Raw genomic sequence first — 23056 nt, 5'->3', positions numbered from 1 at the left:
TTTTCTTTTTTAACGTTTGTTTATTTTTGAGAGAGAGAGACAGAACACAAGCAGGGAGGAGCAGAGAGAAGGAGACACAGAATCCTTAAGTAAGCACCAGGCCTGTGAGCTGTCAGCACAGAACCTGATGTGGGGCTTGAACTCACAAACTGCAAGATCATGACCTGAGCTGAAGTTGGAGCTTAACCGACTAAGCCACCCGGACGTCCCTCCTTTCTTTTTCTTTGGAATCAGCTTTATAGTTTTCTGGTTTTTTACTCCCTTTCCTTTTCTTTTTTTGGGATCAGGGTTTTATTTTTTTCTCCTTTTTTCCTAGCTTACTTCAACAAACGAATCAAAGCACACCTATTTAAAGGTCCAAACACTCCCCCACTGCAAGCAAGGGGGAGCTCTGCAGAGCACTGACCAGTGGGAAAGAGCAGCCAAAACACAAGAGCACAATGTATACAGCACACACTCCTGAACTGCAAAGCCCTGGACAGTGTATGACCCCTTTAATATAGCGGTACTCTCAGGTGCAGGAAACATAGCAAGCTTTTAAAACACGCAAAAACAGAAACTTAGCCAAATGAGAAGACGGAGGAATTCTCCCCTAAAGAAAGGTCAAGAAGAAATCACAACCAGGGACTTACTCAAAACGGATATAAGCAACATATCTGAACAAGAATTCAGAACAACAGTCATAAGACTACGAGCTGGGCTTGAAAGAAGCAAAGAAGACACCAGAGAAACTCTTGCTACAGAAATCAAAGGCCTAAGACCTATTCAGGATGAAATAAAAAAATGCCATAACTGAGATGTGAAACAAACTAGATACATTGACAGTGAGGCTAGAAGAAGCAGGGGAGAGACCAGGTGAAATAGAAAATAAAAATAAAATCATGGAAAATGATGCAGGTGACAAAAGGAAATTACTAAATCACGAGGGGAGAATGAAAGAACTAAGTGATTCAATGAAGTGAAACAATATCCATATCACAGGAGTCCCACAAGAAGAGACAAGAAAAAGGGGCAGAAGGTTTATCTGAATAAATTATACCCGAGAACTTCCCTAATCTGGGGGTAGAAACAGGCATCCAAGTCCAAGAGGCACAGAGAACTCCCTTCAAAATCAACAGAAATGGTTCAACACCAAGACATATCATAGTGAAACTGGCAAAATACAAAGATAAAGAGAGAATTCTGAAAGCAGCTAGGGGCAAATGGGCCTCAACCTACAAGGGTAGACACATAAGGGTACCAGCAGACCTGTCCACTGAAACTTGGCAGGCCAGGAGGGACTGGCAGGAAATAGTCAATAGGAAAAATATGCAGCCAAGAACCCTTTATCCAGCAAGGCTGTCATTAGGAACAGAAGGAGAGATCAAGACAAACAAAAACTGTTTTGTTCCCAGACAAACAAAAACTGAAGGAGTTCATGACCACTCCACCAGCCCTGCAGGAAATTTTAAGGGGAACTCTCTCAGTGGAGAAAAAGAAAGAAAAAAAAAAAGACCAAAGCAGTAAAGGCTACAAACGACCAGAGACTATCACCAGAAACACCAAATCTACAGATAACACAATGGCACTAAATTCGTATTATGCAGGGCCCAAATGTCCATCGACTGATGAATGGATATATACATACGTACACACAGTGGAATACTATTTGGTGATCAAAAACAATGAAATCTTGCCATTTGCAATGAGGCAGATGGAGCTCGAAAGTGTTATGTTAAGCAAAGTAAGTCAGGCAGAAAATGACAAATATCTTATGATTTCACTCGTGGAATTTAAGGAACATAGCAGATGAACACAGGGGAAGGGAAGAAAAAATAAAAACAGAGGGAAACAAACCATAAGACTCTTAAGGGGCGCCTGAGTGGCTCAGTTGGTTAAGCGTCAGACTTCGGCTCAGGTCATGATCTCACAGTTCATGAATTCAAGCCCCACATCAGGCTCTCTGCTGTCAGCTCAGAGCCTGCTTTGGGTCTTCTGTCTCCCTCTGTCTCTCAAAAATAAATAAACATTACAAAAAGGAGAAACTCTTAAATACAGAGAGCAAACAGGGTTGCTGGAGGGGAGGTGGGTGGAGGATGGGCCGGGTGGGTGACAGGCATTGAGGAGGGCACTTGTGATGAGCACTGGGTGTCATATGTAAGTGATGAATCACTGGGATCTACTGAAACCAATACTACACTGTATGTTAGCTAACTCAAATTTAAATAAATAAATTTTAAACAAACAAAAAAGAATTGATTGTGAAATCTGTCCTCTTTTTCTGGATTCAGGAAGGTGGAGGCAGACGGGGTGAACGCAGTTCACTGGGACCACATTTCTGAGCCAGATGGGAGAAAGCTCGTCACACAGGCTCCCCGCCTGCCCAAGCCCACCGAGAGGCATCCAGTGCACAGAGCAGCACCATCCACGTGGAGCGGGACACAGAGGGCACAAGGCCGCCCACATACAACAGCCCTGCTTCTCCACACACATCCAGTGCTCGCGAGCCTGGACCCCCCTGGACTCTCGCACACACATAACACCAATGAGGACATCCCCAGGGCTGGGGGCAGGATGAGGAGGAAGGGAGATGACAAGGAGGACCCGAGGGGGCACATTTCCAACACAGGCCACACTGAGCTCTCCTCCAGATCTGGGCCAGTCCTGTTCCCAACCCCTCCACGGAGGCCCCGACTCCTGCCAGCAGGCGACCCTGGGGCCTCAGGGAGCCTGCAAATGGCCGTGCCTGTGCTGATGGCGAGGGCTCCGTGTGCAGAAAACTTCCCCCACCCAGCCAGGATGCAGGGTGATGAGCCATAGGACTTTGAGAACTCACCGACTGACAAGATCTGGGAATCAGAAGTTCCCTGAATGATCCACGAGCAAAAGCACAGGTGTGGCCACCCCATCAGAGATGCACAGAGGTACCCCAGGGACACAGCCCAACGGAGTCAAGGCCATCCTCATCCAGGAACCAGAATTGGGCCCAAGGCCGCCCAGTGCTCAAGGAGCTAATGTCTCACACTCCAGGGGTCACAGGATGCCACACCTGTGGAACGAGGCTCGGAAAAAGGACCGCAGGACTTTGCCACGGCAGCCCCAGCCCAGACACCCTCACCTGCAAGGTCACAGAGGCGATGCGCCACGGGTTCACTCAACCCAGTTTGGACTCCCACTGGCCCCACTGCTCAAGTGCCTGGAAATAGAAGCTACTCTTACCTTAAATATCTTTAAGTTGTTCTGAGCTTCCTGTAACAAGCTCTTCAAAGCAAAGTGCATTCTCTGTTTATTCCTACGACGAGAAGACACTACTGACAGGACTGCAAGCCGCCTGTGGCTCAGGGGCCCTGACTTGGGGCATGGGCCTGGGAGCGGCTGCCAGAAGCCTCAGGCTCTGTGGGTCAAGGAGCCACATTCCCCCAGCCTTCCTCAGGGAGGCTCCCCATCACTGCCCCGCGTGCCCACCCCACTCTCTAGCCCTTCCTGGTGGTAACATCTCCCCAGCCATCTCCTCCCAAAGGTCACCCGAGGAGGCAACTCTGACCCCGGACAAGAACCGGGAGCCCTGCCCAGCCCCCCGCCCCCACCACCGCAGAGAACGCCCCCCCTGCCCACCCCACCCCCACCCCTCACAGAACACACCCCACCACCACCCCCATGGAAGGTGACATAGGGACAAAGGAGAAGTGTTCTCTTACCCTGAGTAGAGATCGAGGGGGCAGTATTTACTTATCTGCTTCCACTTCCCGGTTGCCACCTGTTAAGAAAGCGCCAAGCGGTGTCAGCGACTGACGGGAGAGCTGAGGTGAGCACAAGGGTGCTGAAGGTCACCACCTCCAGGTGCCCACTGGCACTAGTGGGGGCGGGGCCTGGCTCCAACCCCAGGAAACCCCAGCCCTTCATGGGAGCAGGGCAGCTAGCAGCAAGCACCTTTCCAAAACGACAAACCAGTCTCACAAAACAGTTGGGCTCAATTCTGGCCATCGGATGAACAAATCTTTAAACTTGTAATATTCAGGAAGAGGAAGGTATGGCTAACAAGCAACTTCATGTTGTTGGGGAAAAGACAAATCGGCACAACCTTTTGAAAGTCAAGTCGCTGGTTTCCGTCAAATTTTAAATGTGGGTATCCCCAGACTTTGGCAAACCTATGAACGTCACCAGGTCGGGGACGTTCAGTGCAGCCTAACTGTAACAGCGAGGTCTGGAAATAACTTTGCAGTGCATCCGCTCTCACGGGCCAGCACACAGAAAGCCACTTGATACGTGAAGGAATGAGTAAATGACATCCAGCTAACAGAAGAGGTAAAGGTAAAAATCACCAACATTTATTCAAAGAAAAAAGCAATTCAGGTGAGTAGAAGTGATGTTACTTTACTTAAAAAGAAAAAAAGAAAAGAAAAAGAAGTGCATCCACAGGTAATATCCAGACATGCACTGGAAAAGCCTTGAAGGATACACAACAAATAAATCTCCAGGATGAAGAGAAAAAGGCAGAGCGACTGCATGTGCTGAGACCCCATATTTGCTTTATGAAGTTCACACGTACACATGTGAGTGAGCACATGCTAGAACACGGGTGGGGAAGGCATCATCTCAGGCCCCCAGGATAGTACGTACATTGGTGTTGGCACAAGTGTGGAAGGATGTGCAAACTAACAACGTGGGTTACCTCCGGGAAATCGGGTGACCTAATTACTACAGTTCCATACCGTATCAGTTAAATGAACAAAGAAAAAAATAGCTCTTAAAAATGAATGGTGACAATGAACACCATCTCCCAAAGGGAGTGGCTCACATACCTTCTTTTCCCTAAGAGACTAGAAAGTTGTAACAACACAAAGAAAAGATGGGGTGAGTCAGCAAAAATGGTGGTGGTGAAGACCTCTGGAAATTCCCTCCTCCATAAGGGCAATGAGAAAACTGGCGAAAACTGGCAAAAACTGTCAGAATCAAAACTTTCAGAACTCTGAAAATTAACCAAAGGCTTGCAACAATCTAGGGAGTGTTTATTCAAGAAAAATGGCCAAATCTAAGAACACTGAGCTTTGTGGCATTTTTTTAACTTTTTTTTCAATGTTTATTTTTGACAGAGACAGAGTGCGAGTGGGGGAGGAGCAGACAGAGAGGGAGACACAGAATCCAAAGCAGGCTCCAGGCTCTGAGCCATCAGCACAGAGCCTGACGCGGGGCTCGAACTCACAGACTGTGAGATCATGACCTGAGCCGAAGTCGGCACCTAACCGACTGAGCCACCCAGGCGCCCCAGCTTTGTGGCATTTTTAGTGCTCTATTCCCAACCCTCTCTCCAGCTCCAAGGAAACCCTAAAAACCAACAACCCCAATCCTGGTGAAAAGGAAGTCTGGCAGCCACCAGGGGAGCTGAACGGGGCAGGAGTTTCTCCAAAGCCTCATGCCCAAAGAATGGTCGTTATATGACCCATCTCTGGGACTCCCATCTTCATTACCTCAGAGCTGAGCAGGTGCAGAAGGGGCGTCCTCCCCGGGGCATTTGTGAAGCACGGTTTCACTGCACAGCTACCTGAGAGAGTGGTAACAGTCATGGCAAACAATCAGGCTTAGCCTAATGCTAAAATGGAAAAGCTGAATAATGAGATGTACACAGGGCTCTAGAAGGCCATGCGCAGGCTCTAGAAAGACCTTCAAAGGCCCTCACTTTCTGTTGATCTAAGGCTCTGAGGAACTGAAGGCTGAGTACAGCTGCAACTGCCATGCTGAGTGGTGATGGCGGTCCCTGCATGCGTGCGGAGCCCCTCGGCAAAGACTGCTTGGTTCCAGGCATTCAAGAAAATCTTAGTGCCGAAAGACCGTCAACCAAGAGCTCTTCATCTATAAAACTATCCTTTGGAATGAAGGAGTAATTCAGACACTGCCAGGCAAACAAGAACTGAAAAAAAAAAAAAATTGTTGTTAGCTAACCTGCCCTACAAGAAATACTAAAGGGAACCCTTCAGGCTGAAATGAAAGGGCACTAAACAGTAACTTGAATCCACGTGAAGAAATAAAGAGCACCAGTAAAGGAACTACACAGGCAGGTAAACAGAGAAGACCATGAATTTGTTTGTAACTTTTTTATCCCATCTCCTTGAAAGAATGTCCGCCACACGGTAGGAGGCAATCGTCAGGAATCTGCAGTAACAAGCACGGTATGTACAAAGACTAACTTGTAAGGGGGAAGCCAACAAAGCCAGGAGGAGCAGAGCCTTCGTACACCAGTGAGATTAACTGGTATTAACTGAGCTAGACTGTTCAGCTTAAGGTGTTCAAGTAACGAGTGACAAGACAGAAAATTAACAACAAAACAGAAGACTTGAACCACACTATAAACCAACTGGACCTCACAAACATCTATAGGACACTCTACCCAACGACAGCAGAATACACATTCTCATCAAGCAAACATGGAACATTCTCAGGGAGACATGAAGTCATGCAAATGTTCTCTAGACTTGGTGGAATAAAATTAGAAATCAATAGCAAAAAAAAAATTGAGAAATTCACAAATACAAGAAATCTAAACACATTCCTAATCATCAATCAGTCAAAGAAGAAATCAACAGGAAAACCAGAAAATTGAGATAGAATGAAAATGCAACATACCAAAATTTATGGGAGGCAGAGAGCAGTGCTTACGTGGAAATTTATACTTGTAAACACCTATATGAAAAAGAAGAAAAATCCCAAATCAATAACCTAATTTTCTACGCAAACTAGAAAAATAAGGCCAACCTAAATCCAATGCAGACAGAAGGAAGGAAATAGTAAAGATGAGAGCAGAGACAGATGAAATGGAGAACAGGGAGAAAAATGAAGAAAGTGAACAAAACCAAAAGTTGTTTCTTTGAAAAGATCAACAGTTACTATAATCCTTTCGCCGGATCAAGAAAAATGACTACAAACAGAAATAAAAGAAAGGATGTTACTTAACCTTGCAGAAATAAAAAAAGAATTTTAGAAGAATACTATGAACAAATCAGATGAAATGCACAAATTCTTAGAAACACAGCACACCAAAATTGAGTCAGGAAGAAAGAGAATCTAAACAGAATAGTAAGAGTGGCACTAAATCAGCAACCAAAAATCTTCTGACAAAGGAAAACCCAGAACCAGATGGCTTCACTAGTGAATTCTAACCAAATGATTAAAGAAGAATCAACACCAATACTGAAACTCTTACAAAAAACTAAAGAGTAAAGAGAAGGAAACACTTCCTAACTCATTCTATGAAGCCAGTTATCACCCTACCAAAACCAGACAAAACATCACAAGAATACTTCAGGCCAATTATCTCTTAAGAAAAAATCCCCGGGCGCCTGGGTGGCGCAGTCGGTTAAGCGTCCGACTTCAGCCAGGTCACGATCTCGCGGTCTGTGAGTTCGAGCCCCGCGTCAGGCTCTGGGCTGATGGCTCGGAGCCTGGAGCCTGTTTCCGATTCTGTGTCTCCCTCTCTCTCTGCCCCTCCCCCGTTCATGCTCTGCCTCTCTCTGTCCCAAAAATAAATTTAAAAAAAATTAAAAAAAAAAAAAAAATCCTCAACAAAAACTAACCTAATTTAGCAGCATATTAAAGGAATCATACACCTATAATGAAGTGAGATTTATCCCAGAAATACAAGGACGGTTCAGCATACGCAACCGTAAGAGACCACGTTAACAGAAAGAATAGCACACTTCCTGGTCTTCTCAGTTGACACAGGGCAAAATCTAACATTCTTTCACGATTCACAAAAAAAAAGGGGGGGGAGCAAAACTCAAAAAGAACACCTATGGCCAACACACAGAGAACATCACACTCAGTAGTGAAAACTGAAAGCTTCTGCCTAAGATCAGGAACAAGATAAGGATGCCCACTCTTGTTTCTACATAAAATTGTACTGCAAATTCTAACCTGAGCAATTAGGGAAGAAAATCAAAGAGCACCCGGATTGGAAAGAATGAAGTAAAACTATCCTTATTTGCAGATGATCTAATCACACATACAGAAAACCCTGAGGAACCACCACCACCAAAAAAAAAAAAAAAAAAAAAAAAAAAAAAAACCAGAGCAAATAAACAAGTTCATCAAGGGTGACAGGTTAAGGTATCAATATACAAAAAAACAACTGCATTTCTCCCCTCACGCCCATTAGAATGGCTACTATCAAACACAGACAAAAAGTGTTAGTGAGTGTGCGGGGAAAGTGGAACTCTTAGGTACCGTGGTAGGAATGGAAAATTGCACAGCCGCTGTAGACAGCAGCGTGGTGGTTCTGTGTAATTACAACCGGAACCACCACATGACCAAAAATTCTACTTCTGGATACACCCTCAAAAGAACTGAAAGCAGAATCTCCAAGAGAGATTTACACACCCACGTTCACAGGAGCACTGTTCACAAGAGCCAAAAGGCAGAAGCAACCCAGTGTGTGTCACTAGAGGAATAGATTAAAGATGTGCCATATACATTCAAGGGACTATTATTCAGCCTTAAAAGGGAAGGAAATTCCGACATATTTCACAACATGGATGAACCTTGAGGACCTAAGTGAAATGAGTCAGTCACGAAAGAACAAATACTGTATATGATTCCACTTACGCAAAGTAGCCACAGCAGCGAAATTCAGAGACAGAAACTAGGACGGCAGCTACTGGGAGCTGAGGAAAGGAAGAAGTGTGAGTGATTTAATGAGGACAGAGTTTCAGTTTGGGAAGATGAAAAAGTTCTGGAGACGACGGTGGTGACGGTTGCACAACAATGTACCTTAATGATTAAGATGGTAAATTTTATGTGTATCCTACTACAATTCAAAATATATATATATTTTATTTTTTTTTTTTTTTTTTTTTTTTTTTCAACGTTTTTTATTTATTTTTGGGACAGAGAGAGACATAGCATGAACGGGGGAGGGGCAGAGAGAGAGGGAGACACAGAACCGGAAACAGGCTCCAGGCTCCGAGCCATCAGCCCAGAGCCTGACGCGGGGCTCGAACTCACGGACCGCGAGATCGTGACCTGGCTGAAGTCGGACGCTTAACCGACTGCGCCACCCAGGCGCCCCAAAATATATATATATTTTAAAAACCAATTATATTTCTATGCAATAAACAACCTGAAAATGAAATTAAAAAACAAAATTTACAACAGCATCCAAAATAATAAAATACTTAGGAATAAATTTAACAAAACAAGTATAAGGCTTACACGCTGAAAAACTATGAAGTATCACTGCACGAAATTAAAGACCTAACCAAATGGAAAAACATCCCGTGTTCAGAGAACATTAATACTGTTAAATCAAGGTGGCGATACCTCCCAAATTGATCTGCAATTCAATAGAATCCCTACAAAAACTCCCAGCTGGTTTATTTGAGGAAAGTAAGAAGCTAAAGGCATCTAAATTGGAGAAAAAATAACCTCTCTTCACAGATGGCAAGATCCTATACATAGAAAATTCTAAAGAATCTGTAAGAAAGACACTCAGCAAAGTTGCTGGGTACAAGATCAACATACAAAGATTAGTTGTGCTTCTATACACCAGCAATAAACAATCTGAAAATGAAATTAAAGAAGCAATTCCATTTACGACCGTACTTAACAACATCCTAAAAGAATATCTAGAAGTAAATTTAACCAAAGTGGTAAAAGACTTGCACACTGAAAGCTACAAAACATTGCTGGAAGAAATTCTGAAAGACCTAAGTAAGTGGAAAGACAACCTGTGTTTGCGGACTGTAAGTCTGAATGTTGCACTGCCCCAAGTGATCTACAGGTTCCTGCAATTTCTGTCAAAATTCCAATAGTCTTTTTTTGCAGAAATGAAAAATCCAATCCTCAAATTCAGATGCGACTCTAAGGAGTCCCAAAAAGCCAAAACAATCTTGAAAGAGAAGAACAAAGCTGGAGGACTTGGACTTCCTGATTTTAAAACTGACTACAGGGGCGCCTGGGTGGCGCAGTCGGTTAAGCGTCCGACTTCAGCCAGGTCACGATCTCGCGGTCCGTGAGTTCGAGCCCCGCGTCAGGCTCTGGGCTGATGGCTCGGAGCCTGGAGCCTGTTTCCGATTCTGTGTCTCCCTCTCTCTCTGCCCCTCCCCCGTTCATGCTCTGTCTCTCTCTGTCCCAAAAATAAATAAAAAACGTTGAAAAAATAAAAAAAATAAAACTGACTACAGTGGAGAAACGGGAACCCTCTTGCACTGTTGGTGGGAATGCAAACTGGTGCAGCCACTCTGGAAAACAGTTGGAGTTTCCTCAAAAAATTAAAAATAGACCTACCCTATGACCCAGCAATAACACTGCTAGGAATTTACCCAAAGGATACAGAAGTGCTGATGCACAGGGGCACTTGTACCCCAATGTTTATAGCAGCACTTTCAACAATAGCCAAATTATGGAAAGAGCCGAAATGTCCGTCAACGGATGAATGGATAAAGAAATCGTGGTTTATATACACAACGGAATACTACTTGGCAATGAGAAAGAATGAAATCTGGCCTTTTGTAGCAATGTGGATGGAACTGGAGAGTGTTATGCTAAGTGAAATAAGTCAGGCAGAGAAAGACAGATACCATATGTTTTCACTCATATGTGGATCCTGAGAAACTTAACAGAAGACCAGGGGGGAGGGGAAGGGGAGAAAAAGTTACAGAGAGGGAAGGAGGCAAACCATGAGAACAAACTGAGGGTTGATGAGGGGTGGGGGAGAGAGGAAAGTGGGTGATGGGCATTGAGGAGGGCACCTCTTGGGATGAGCACTGGGTGTTGTATGGAAACCAATTTGACAATAAATTATATATAAAAAATAAAAAATAAAAACAAAAATAAAATCTTTAGCGGCACTTAAAAGAAAAAGAACTTAAGAAAACTGACTACAAAGCTAGAGAAAAAAAAAAGTGTCATAGTGGCAGAAGGACAGACATATAGGCCACTGGAACAAAACAGAGAGCCCAGAACTAAACCACCACATTTACAGCCAAAAGATCTTCAATAAGGAAGCCAAGACCATTCAGTGGAAAAAGGGCAGTCCTTTCAACAAATGGTGCTGGGAAAACTGGAATTAAATGCAAAAGAAAACTGGACGCTTACCTCACTCCATGTATAAAAATTAACATAAAATCGATCAAAACCTTAGAGCAAAAGCTTCGCGACCTGGAATTAGACAATGATTTGACTACGACACCAAAAGCACAGGCAACAAAGAAAAAACAACATATACTTTAGTGAAATTAAAAATTTTTGTACATCAGGGGCGCCTGGGTGGCGCAGTCGGTTAAGCGTTCGACTTCAGCCAGGTCACGATCTCACAGTCCGTGAGTTCGAGCCCCGCGTCAGGCTCTGGGCTGATGGCTCCGATCCTGGGGACTGTTTCCGATTCTGTGTCTCCCTCTCTCTCTGCCCCTCCCCCATTCATGCTCTGTCTCTCTCTGTCCCAAAAATAAATAAAAAACATTGAAAAAAAAATTAAAAAAAAAAAATTTTTGTACATCAGAGGATGTTATCAACAGAGTGTAAAGACAACCGACAGAATGGGAAAGATACTTGCTGATCACATATCTGATAAAAAAATTAATATCCAAAATATATGCAGAACCCCTAAAACTCAACAACAAAAAATAACCTGATTCAAAAATGGGCAAAGGACTTGAACCAACGGATCTCAAAAGAAGACATACAAATGGCCAACAAGCACGTAAAAGGTGCGCAACATCACTAGCCGCTAGGGAGACGCAGGGGAAACCACAGTGAGGCACCGCTTCGTACCCCGAGGACTTCCCACCATCACAAGCAAGCACTGGAGATGTGCTGAAGATGTGGAGAAACTGGAACCTTCAGATGTTGCTGGTGGGAATACAAAATAGTGTGAGAGCCATGGGAAATAGCTCGACGTGTGCTCGAAACGTTTGCTCCAGAAATTTCTCTCGGACCCAGCAATTCAACCCAGAAGAACTGAAAGCCGTGACTCAAACACGGACATGCACACGCACGTTCCCAGCAGCCGAAGGGTAGAAACAACCCACATGACCATCAGGAGACGAATGATAAACGAGGCGTCCCCAGACAGCGGAAGAGCGTTCAACCGCGCCACAATGTGGACGAACCTCAAAACCGTGACTCTCAGGGGAAGAAGCCAGTCACGGGAGGCCACCGGGTATGGGATTCCATCTACAGGAAATGTCCAGGGCACGTCCACAAGGGCAGGTGTTGGCCGGGGGCTGGCGGGACAGGGGCCTTAGGGAGTGACTGCTAACGGGGACACGATTCTTTGTGAGCTCATGAAATTATTCTGGAATTCGAATAATGACGGCAGCACCATCATGCGAACTTACTAAAACCCACCGAACTATACACTTCACGTGGGTGAACTGAAGATATGTGAACTACACCTCGATTTGAAACAAAGCGAACATGAACTACTTGCAAAAGAAAAAGTAAATCAGATCAGAAGTATCTGTTTTTTTCACTCGTCGGGTGACTCCGGGGGGGTCCCACCATGGGGCCAGCGCCCCCACCCGAGGCTCTGTGCACAGAGGCCGTGGGCCGGCCGCGCTTCTCACCTTGAGGTGCTGGTGCATGCAGTAACGGCACACTTTGTGCTTCACCTCGTGCGTAACGTCACCGGAGAAAGGAATAAACCCACATTTTGGCTGCAAAATAAACAAGTAAGGAAGAAAAAACTGTTTAGGGACAAATCACATACCTTTCAGGGGACAAGATAATGGAGGGTGACGCCCAGGAGAATCAGGTATCACATCCCCCAGAGTCGCTATTGTCCACGGCCCCGTGGGGAGCAGACACCTCCCTCATCACATCAACAGCTCTGCCGCCACAGAATCCGAGGCCAGAACCCTCACTGGGGAGGCCAGAGGTGCCTCAATCGCTGACCAGACGGACAAAGTATAACACACCGTGACACGAGGTGACAGCAATGCCTGGAGGAACGGGTCTGCCCCAGCTCCCACCCAGCAGAACCCTCGCTCCCTCCGCCCCAGCTCCCACCCAGCTCCTAACAGCGGAACCCTTGCTCCCTCGGACAAGACGGAGCGAACGAGAAGCCCCTCGGACAACTGGGAAGCTCCCAGGACATCTGCAACACTGGCTGCCTTTCAAAACCACAGTTCCAGGGCAGGACTGTCAGGACTCAGTGTCGGGGCTCAGAAGGCTGGCTGTCATCTGAGACCCCAGGATGCTCACCCTCTGAAGGGACAAGCAGAGCAGCCAGGGTGACCCCAAAGGCCCCGCCACAGAGGTTCAGAGGAAGGAGATAAAACGATGGCCTGGGACACCCGGGAGGCTTCCCTAGGGACATGTGGGAGCACTGGGCAGCAGAGATGAAGCCAGGGCCTGGCCCTTCTCCAGGGGTCACGGCCCTCTGCTGGGCGCACAGACCAGGGCTCTGAAACTCACGCAGGCTTCTGTGCCTCTTCCTTCTGGTGGCCACCAGTTCAGGGCCTGCCCCCGGCTGGCTCCATGTCCCAGCAGCAGGCACGGGCCCACATCTGAAGGCCTGGCCAGTGGGGAGAACCGGAGCAGCAAGGCACAGGTGACAGACGTCAGGAGCAGGACGCAAGCCGAATGCACGGAGTTGGGGGTTGGGAAGAGGCCACGAGGCCTGGGGGGGGGGGGGGGGGGGGTGACCTCAGGAGCTTCTGTCGCAAAGCACACCCCAGGCAGGTGGCCCACACATTTACAACCTGGACCCCTGTTCCCTCCCCTCCCCGACCAGTTCCCCTCGATAAAAGTTCACCTTGATCTCTACACACAGAATCGGCCGGTGCTCAACAAAACGGTAAGTCTGAAGTCGGGCTAAATTGGGAAGGCACAACGCATAGCCACTGAGGGTGTCCAGGTCCTTGTCACAGCGGGATTCTGAAAGACAGAGCCGGGAAAAGACCGGAGGATCGGCACAGAATAGAGGAGACAGCCCATAGCAACTCGGTGGACTCCTGGGAGGAAGGGCCGGCCCTGCCCGAGAGAGGCCTTGGCCTCGGACTCCTGGGAGGCCCTCGAAGCTTCATGCCATCCTGCCTGAGGAGTGTCCGTGCTTATCTGGGACTTCACCTCCAGGCTGGTGCCACTCCTCCGGTGCGTGGTCACACCTTGTTGCCAGGAGAAACAGGCACTGTGCACCCAAGTCGCACAAGCAGGACGCCTGGGAGTTCGTGCTGGGTCTCTCAGATGGCCGTCTGGGTGTGACCGAGTCCCTCAGTGCATGAAGCCGTAGCCATGAGGACAACAGGGAGCTCCAGGTCCTTCTAGCGAATCATCGGACCTGGGGTTGTCCTGGGGACCCCGAAGGTGCAAGCATCCTCAGAGGTAGGGGTGGTTTGGGGACCACCCCATCTCTGCGACTCCCCCTTCCTTGCACGACCAGTCCTTCGGGGCCCTCCAACACCCCCACTTCCTCAGCGCCAACCGCACCACACACCTCCGGACCCCAGGGGGAGTCAGCTTTCCTCTGTTCACATCAGGAGGCCAGTTTCAAGTCGCCCTTACGACAAGGACCAGTACTTATGACTGTCTGGTAGGACCAGTTTAATTGGTAATTAAAATGATGACGTAGAGCCTTAGGGCAAGCGTCAGACCACCCTTGTCTAAAGGAGAGCAGCTGAGGGAGCCTGCGCGACTCAGTCGTTAAGCACCTGACTTCGGCTCAGGCATGAACTCACGGTTCATGAGTTCGAGCCCTGCATCAGGTGAACACGAGCCCTGGTGGAGCCCCACTTCTCTCTCTCCGCCCCCCCCCACTCACTTGCGCCGTCTCTCTCTCTCTCTCTCTCTCTCTCTCTCTCTCTCTCAAAAAAAGTAAGAGAATAAAAAAATAAAGGAGAGCAGCCAAAACCCAGTCCTGGCTCTGGGGCGGCTTCCCCTCGGCAGCCCTTTCCACACTGGGGGTCCTGCTCTTCACAGCGCCCCAAAGCAGGGGCTCCCGCGCACAACCTCCGCCTCTGCTTTCTCTTTCCTAACCCCAGGATGGGAGGCGGGCCTCCGGCACACCTGAACCGCTTGTTCCAGGAGGGGGCAGGACCAGCCTCAACACCGCGGACGTCACCCCTGGTCTCTGCCTGGAAGGAAGAGCTCTGACGGGGCTACTGTCGCCACCACCGCGAGCAAGAGCAGGAAGGCACGGGAGGCCACGGGGAGAGGCCGTCGCCCACGGAGACGCACGTCTGTGCGCTTCCCGCAGGGAATCAGCGGGCACGTGGATTCTAGCGGCCGGGAGCAGGCCCTCCCACGGGCCCTGCAGCCACCCTCCCTGCCTGGAGTCCCTCCTCTTCCTCCCGCTCCTCTTCTCCCAGGTGCGCTTCCCGGGTCACACACTGTCTGCGACCACCCGAGCGTCTGGTCCCCAGAATCGTCTTCATGAGCTCGTAGGACTTCTACCCGAGGGTGGCGTTTCTGGCAACAGAGCTGCTGAAAACAACATCTACCCGACACAAGTCACAGGTCAAACTCTTCTCAAATGGAATATTTAAGTTACCAACAAAACGTAGAAGCCGGAACGCTTACCTGGTCTTTCAGACTGTATCTTTAAACAAAGCTGTTTCACGAAATCTAAAGGCAGCTGAACCACCTCCTGTGAGAACAAATACAACATACTCAGTGCACCGCACGACAGTGGGAATGGACCTAGTGCCGCAGAACCGCACACGCTCAAAAACAGTTAAAATGGCACATTTCATGCTACGAACACTTTATCACATTGAAAAACCATTCAGTATGCAGATTCAGGAATAAAAGCTGCTCTATTATTTAAAGGACACGACCAGATGAAAGAGACGCGACAGGCCAGCCTCAGAGCACTAGCTTCCACAGTGGGCGAGCCACCCCGGCCACCGTGACCGGGAACCGAGGGGGGTGTGCTCACCCTCTGGGAGAAGCCATCGGAGCCCCCGGGAGCTCAGGGAACAGCCAGGGGAGCGCGGGGAACAGCAGATGTAGCAGTCCAGGCCCACAGGTGGAACTACATTTCTTTACACAACTTTAAAGCCCCAATTTTATAACGAACTCTATCTTGGGCACCCTGAACACTTGGCTACATTTTACCAACCCTTGATTCAAACTCCTGGATCAGCGTGAACCACGTCATCCTGCCTGACGGACAGACATATGGATGGCAGGTGGCCAGCACCTGCACAAAGCACTAACTTAAGAAGAACTACGGTTAAGACCACACAATTCCTCTCCCGGAAGTATAAGGTGGAAGACGTGGCCACGCCAGGTTCCCCGTTGATGGGCTTCTGCCCTCGAAGGAATGCAGGGACGGCTGCAGGGATGGACAAAGAGGCAGAGGCAGGGTGGGGAAGGCGGCTGGCAGAGAAGCAACTTGTCCAGTCTTCCAGAAGCTTCCCCAGGAGAACAGCATCCCCTCACTAACCATGTGGCCAATGCTTCCATCACATCACGTTCAAATGCAAGTTGAGGCCGCCCTAGTGGCACTCACTTTGGGAAGACCAGGCCCACAAAAGCAAGGCAACACTTTAAATTCCATCAGCGTCTCAACCATCCATGGTACCGAGGACGCAAACCCCTGAAGGCACAAGGGGAACAGCCTCGTCCCTGTTTCCCAACCTCCAGCTCCTGTGGAGACAGGCCCAGACCAGTCCCCAGACCAGCCCCTGTCCACACGCAGGCTGATGACCGGTGTCAGCAGTCCCACGTACCCACGCCAGTGACTGGTGTCAGTGGTCCCGTCCACACACACACACACACCGGAGACCGGTGTCAGTGGGCCTATCTACACACACGCTGGTGTCGCCTGACGGTGGCCTCATGCAGCCCGTCCTGTGCGGACCCCAGCTCCAAGGGAGAAAAAGCAGGCTGTGTCTCACTCTGGCAGGGTCTCCAGGCAGAGGGGGTATGCAAGCGGGATGGATGCTCCCAGGATGTGACCCTGTGGGCTCACACTCTCCCAAAGGCCCGTCCACTGTGCACAGACAGAAGCAAACCTGGAGACAGAGCACCGCGTGAGCCCCGATGCTGTTCCTACCTACCAGGCCGCTGTCGGCTGGGACCCTGAGCTGCCACCGCCCTCACTGCTGACCCTGCCTGGGAGAAAACGTCCAGAGCTCCCCCAAGAGCTGCAGGACAGAGAAACGCCCCGTCCTCAAAAAGAAAGCTGGCAGTCAGCACACCCACGTTCACTCAGAGACCGTCCAGGCCGCTCACAGACGCAGGGCTCTCACAGCCACGGGCTTCAGGCCTTCACAATTCAACTGGACAGCCGGGGACCTCAGCAGGGGCGGTCCCAGCCCCAGGACCTCTTGCCCCTTTGTGGCCCCACGCTGCCCGGGGACGCCCCTGGAGGCCAGCAGGAAGCTATGAAAAGGACAGGTCGTCTCTCAGGTCATGAGCCTGGGAAGCCAGGGCCAGGTCAGAGCAACTCTCAGAGCCCTTCAGTGAGCCCACATCAGGAGGTGCTGAGGCCCCCAGCCAGCAGCCGGCTCCGTGGTGGCGTCAGCCTGGAAGGGGGTCCACAGCCCTGACGGACCCCCAGCAGCACCGACAACACGTCCCAAGCTGTCAGGGGACCCACTTAGAGGACGCTGTGCCTTAAGTCTACTCGGTCAGGCAACCCTTACACCTCAACCTCCCCTCTACCTCCTCGGTGCCGGCTTCTCAGGATGAGCTCAAGCCACGGTATTTGCAAACAGAGGCCGCACTCTCAGCTCCGAACCACAGGGCTCCTGTCGGTTCAGGGCCCTGCTCTCCGAGAAGCAGCGCCAGGCACTGTGACACGTGAGGATGGCCGCCCCCAGGCAGGGGACGGACGCCACCTGCTGAGGGCCGCCAGGACGCAGGGCCGCCGTGGCTGCCTCAGTGCCCCCTCCTGCGTGTCCCAACATGACTTCGTCTGAAACAGGCACCCCTTGGCAAGAAGCAGCAGCAAGAGCCAGCAACACAGACCACCCAAGGGCAGTGGGAGGCCATCATGCCACACGGGCCTCAGCCAGGCTTTCCCAAGAGGCAGGTCATACACATCCCCAGCGTGGGGGCCCCACTCCTCCCCAACCCACTTGAGGGACCACCAGCAGCAGAGGGCTCAGCGATGCTTCTGGATCTCTCTCGAGACCCTCACCAAGCTGGAGCCCCCCGTGACACCAGGGTGGCAGGGACCAGGGGTCCCAGCAAATGGGGACCTCACGCGGTCTCTCTGAACCTCAGGCTGGTCGTCTAGAAGATGGGAACACTACCTGCTCTGTGCTCACACACAGCACAGAAGAAAAGCACTGGGAAAGCAGACCACAGGGCTGTCCGAAAGCACAAAGGTCCAGACTACACTTGAGAAGCTGGTGTTACGGATACAGAGCGTGTGAACGCAGACTTCGTGACCGTGTACGTGAAAGTCACTTACCCCACAGTGGACGTAGTTCTCCCCCAAAAACTCTTTCATGACATTTTTGCTGAAGTCCACTATGTTCTGTAGGTGCTGAAATATCTCTTCTGAGGCCTGTAATGGACAAGCACAGGGGAGCCTCAATGACCGGGGCCTCCGAGGGAGCAAGTACCACGCACACGCCAGGCGCCCTGGCTCAGGAGGAAGGCGAGCCTCACCGGTGACCACCGGACCCCCCAGAGCTCCCGTCCCACAGCCCCACAGACTCCACACCATCCACCCAAGAACCACGTCTGTCCCTTGCCCTCCTCCCACCCGGGACTCCTGTGGATCCCACCAGCGGCCCAGGTGCGCCCTCTGAGGAACACAACTTTGAAAATCTGTCACGGCCAGAAATCACCAGGTGTGTACATTTCGGTCCTCAGCATCTAGATGTAGATAGAGTAAGTACGTCCTCCCCAGCCAGAGGCTCGTGACGCGCCCGCAGGCTGTGAGGTTTGGGGGAGAACAGGTTTCCGACCCAAGGCAGCAAGTCCGAGGTGGACGGCAGGGTCCTGGCAGGGGGCCGGGAGGCAGCCGGGGCTCTGGGAAGCTTCTGGACGGAGCTGCCACGGCCTGCAGCGGAACCACACGCGACAAAGAGCCGCGGGCCCTCAGGGTGGCACCCTACAGCTGCAGCCACAGAGCTCCCGACAGAAAGCTCTTCTTGTCAGGACTGTCACGCACAGCTCTCCACCCTAACGTGACTGGTGCCACGTCGTACCGCTCAGAAAATAAAGGCAAACTGTTGCCTTCAGAGACGCTGCCTCGGTGAGTCTGAGCGGGGAAAGCGGAGGGAGGCATCCAGAGAATGCTGGCCTTTCCACAAGCTTCAGGCGCCTCAGGGGTGGCGGGCGGGGGAGGAGGCTGCCTGGAGAACGTTCTAGCTTCCACTCAGATCTGCTTGGATCCCACAGGAACAGACCACCATGTGTTCTGCTTGCAGCAGCGGAGGCAGGAAAACGCCCTCCTGCCTGGGGCCACCTTCCTCCACACAGACCACGACGTCCCTAGGCCCCGGGCAGCCCCGGCTCTCCCCCTCGGTCCCCTTCTCTTCTGTGAGGCCAACCTCACTTCCACAGCCGTCCACCCCACCTCCCCGGACTCTTCCTGCCCCAGACGAGCACGGACTCTGCGCTCCCGCTCCCCCCGCCACCCGTGTGGACGGGATCCCCCGACAGGCACTGCTGCTCCCCCGCTGGAGGGGGACACTCGCTGCTACTGGGGGCAGCGGGCAGGCGACAGAGCAGCACCAGCTTCCCTCGGCCCAGATGACTCGGCAAACGGAAACCTGGCACTCCACCTGAATGGCCTGTCGTGACTTGTCACGCTGCCTGCGGGCATCACCAACTCCACTTTCGTGGCTACACTCCCAAAGATGGGGAGATGGAGCCAGCGGAGTGGCAAAGCCGAGCCCTGGCCCTGGGTGTCCCAGCTCAGCACCCAGGGCCCTCCCAGGGCACCCATGGTGACCCGGGCAGGTCAAGACGCTGGCCGTGAGGGAACTGGGGACACCCCCACTTTCCACTTTCTGCACCGAGAGCCTGTGTCACATTTAGATTTCTACAGTTAGCACTAATACTTCCATGTCAGAAAAAAAATTCAGTGTTTTCTTAATTAACTATTTTAAGGACTGGGTGGCAAACCCACCAATCTTACCTTCTTCCTGTTTGGAGGAAACTTCAGGAAACGCAGCACCACACAACGCTATCGGAAATAAAACAAAGTTTGGTCAGTGCCCACCCGAAGCCTGGGGTCGGGGGATGGCTGTGGGGAAGGGGCTGGAGGCCCCGTGCCCCCGGGGAGGCAGGAAGGGAGCCGGCACTGGGTCACAGGGCAGGCAAGAAAACCTGGCTCCCCCGGGCCAGCCAGCTCACCCCCAGGAATTAATCTTATAAAAGTAACTAGAGTGCAGAGAAGATTCTAGCTACTGCGTGCGAAAGGATGACGTATAGTTCCAAATAAAAGGGAAACGACCCACCCGGCCAACAACAGTGACGAGGCTAAACACAGCAGGAGGCCTTCCAGACGGTGGGACGAGGTGCTGCAGTTTATGGGAGACAGAGGTCCCTGCTCACAGACACACGTGCGGCCACCACCCACTCGGAAACGGGAAAGGTTACAGGACAGGCCTTATAAAGGAACCCAGTTTTATAAACATGTTCGTACACGTCTGTGTAAACAAACACGGGTAAGAGGGGATGTATGGGTACCGTTCCACCCGTGTCAAGTTCAGAAGCGAGTAAGACCAAGATCTGGTGAATGTGCCTCAGGCGGGTGGGACTGTTCCTGAAAAACATTCCAGTAGGGGCTGGTCATGGGATTACGGGTCCATGTGCTTTGTGATATGTAGCTACATACACACCGACGACTGAAGCACTTTTCTAGAGGTTTGCTACCCTTCATTTTTGAAAGTTTATAAAATATTTTATTATGATTTACTTATTCTTTGAGAGAGAAAGAGACAAGGCACGCACATGCACCTGCGGGGGAAGGGCAGAGGGAGGGAGAGAAAGAATCCCAAGCAGGTTCCAAGCTCTGGAAGGAGTCCGACACGGGGCTCAATCCCACAACCCTGGGATCATGACCTGGGCCGAGATCAGGAGTCGGACACTTAACCAACTGAGCCACCCAGGAGCCCCACAAAATAAAAGTTTTTAAACCAAGTATATGCACACTCAGCTTGTATGAAAAAGTCCAGAAGGATTCAACACTGGTGACAGTGTCTCCAGGGAGCAACAAGTGGACAATGTCTTAACGTCAAGGACCAAGCACCGGGAAAAAGGAGAGAAAGGGACGGGCTGCGGAGCCGAGGGCCACACTATTCACATCCTTGAGGACACCACGTGAGAGTCTAGGATCTTCGCAAGCTGAAAATCAAGCCAACAAACAGAGGAGTGACACACGCACATTCAACCACCTCAAAGCCCAAAGTGAAGGCCACCACTTGTCACAAACGGAGGACAAATACTGGCTGCTTCGAAGGCCCCAGGTGGGGCGGAGCAAACGGCCTGGGAGACACGCCTGGGGCCCTGAGAACCCACCTCGGCCATCCCAACGCTGGACGGCCAGCCCAGCACAGGTGCGGGGACTCTGGCTGCCCAAGGGGCCTGCAGCCTCGAGCGCAGGGTGAAGGTTTTCCACGTATTTGTGCCGTAAAGTTGAGTGAGAAAGCAGGAAACGAGACAGACACAAAGGACTCTTCAACCAGTAAAAGCACATCATGGAAGGAAGTACACCAAAGTGGTTAACAAAAATTATTTTCTGAGTGGGAAAATTCTGGATGTTTTTCACCTTCTTCCCTCCGGTATTCTGTATTTTACGGGGCAGTAACTGGTATCAGATAAGAATCAAAGACCACAAAAAACAACGCACCACGAGGGACAGCTGCCCACGTGAGGCCCGAGGGAGGGAGGCTGCAGGTGGGATCAAGGCAGGTGACACCAAGGATGGGCCCAGGCCGGGTCTTCCACCGGGGAGAGGAGGTGGCCCAGGACAGGCCAAGAAGAGCAGACAACTTGTAAGGGAAGGAGCAAGAAACACCACAACGGGAAGACTTGCCCTTCGGGGGGCCGCCCCAGCTGCCGCTGCTGGTGACATCACCAGCCCCCAGGGTGCCGAGGGGATGAGAGCCAGGACAGGTGCTGGGCTGACAGCCTCGCAGAGTGGATGGCACCGAGACACGTCACCGAGGGGAACCAGGATGCCACGGGGAGGCCAGACGGGAAGGACACATGGGGACAGAAGGGGCCTGCACCGGGCAGGACGCTTTCCCTGCCAGGCTTGGGCTGCCTCTTCTGGACCCACAGATGCCACAGCACTGATGTGGTGGCGGAGGTGTGAGCCCAGCTGACACCTGGGGGCACACCTGGGGGGCTGCGATGGAAGGGGTGCTCAGGTGACCTCTGCAAAGATGCAAGGGCCGACAGCCCGAAGAGAAGCGGAGGACTGGTAAGGCAAACCCCAGCTGCACGGGACACACAGTGAGGGTGTCACACAGAAGCACTAGCAAGTCCGTGGGTGGCCTTCAAGGCCCCGGACCCTCCAAGGCCACATGAGCACGGAGCAGGTGTGCAAGCACACACAGCCAGCATGACCCCGTACTACAGACTGATCCTTCTGCAGGTGACACAGAAACCTTCCTGCTCAGCAGGGCAGCTGCTGTCCTGACTAGGAGGAGGAAGCGGGCACAGGCATGGGCGGGAAGCCACCAGGCCCCCGGGGGAGACCAGGCCTAGACCACACACACCCGTGCCCCCCAGGCAGAGCGCAGCTCACCAAGGTCAGGGCTGGCAACCACCAAAGGGAATACCATTTGGAAATGACAAATCCTAACCATCTGACTGCAGGTGACCTTGGGAATAACCACAGACAAGGCCCCACGCAAGGCTCTCTGACGAGGCTTCACCTGGCCAAACATCAACCTGAACAGATACCATTAAAATTCCAAATAATGTTACTTGTTAAAAAAAAAATTCTAGAGGCAAAAACTTCAGACTCTTTGAACTGGATTCAGCAGAAAATGACAGGGGAGTGGCCCGGGACTTGGGAATGTGTCCCATTCAAAAGAGAGAGAGAGAGAGAGAGAGAAAGAGGAAGAGAGAAAGACAGAAAACCAGAACAACTCTCACCTGCCTGCACACTCCCCATTAGGAAGGGTGACACACAAACCAAAAACCCTGAACATGAGGCGAGAAGACAATC

At 50.9% G+C, this 23056-nt stretch overlaps 1 protein-coding gene across 6 annotated transcripts in view; it reads right to left on the bottom strand.

The window, feature by feature from the left end:
• Positions 1 to 23056, bottom strand: part of LOC131492219 (inositol-pentakisphosphate 2-kinase) — a 129664-nt gene that overhangs the window by 22774 nt on the left and 83834 nt on the right. For 3 of the 6 annotated variants that reach the window (XM_058695962.1, XM_058695963.1, XM_058695968.1), the window contains 7 exons: positions 20012 to 20059; positions 18332 to 18427; positions 15487 to 15553; positions 13724 to 13845; positions 12534 to 12623; positions 3678 to 3736; positions 3199 to 3271 (listed from right to left, as the gene is read on the bottom strand). In XM_058695962.1, coding sequence (XP_058551945.1) covers positions 3199 to 3271; positions 3678 to 3736; positions 12534 to 12623; positions 13724 to 13845; positions 15487 to 15553; positions 18332 to 18427; positions 20012 to 20059 — 555 coding nt within the window. Of the gene's footprint in view, positions 1 to 3198; positions 3272 to 3676; positions 3737 to 5447; positions 5522 to 6600; positions 6658 to 8055; positions 8634 to 12533; positions 12624 to 13723; positions 13846 to 15486; positions 15554 to 18331; positions 18428 to 20011; positions 20060 to 23056 lie in introns of those variants that run through there. The other 3 variants (XR_009251938.1, XM_058695965.1, XM_058695964.1) reach the window with 3 other exon arrangements.

This window comes from Neofelis nebulosa, chromosome 12 (genome assembly GCF_028018385.1).
Source record: "Neofelis nebulosa isolate mNeoNeb1 chromosome 12, mNeoNeb1.pri, whole genome shotgun sequence".
In the NCBI taxonomy this organism is placed as follows: domain Eukaryota; kingdom Metazoa; phylum Chordata; class Mammalia; order Carnivora; family Felidae; genus Neofelis; species Neofelis nebulosa.
This window is presented reverse-complemented; position numbering and strand designations above follow the sequence as displayed.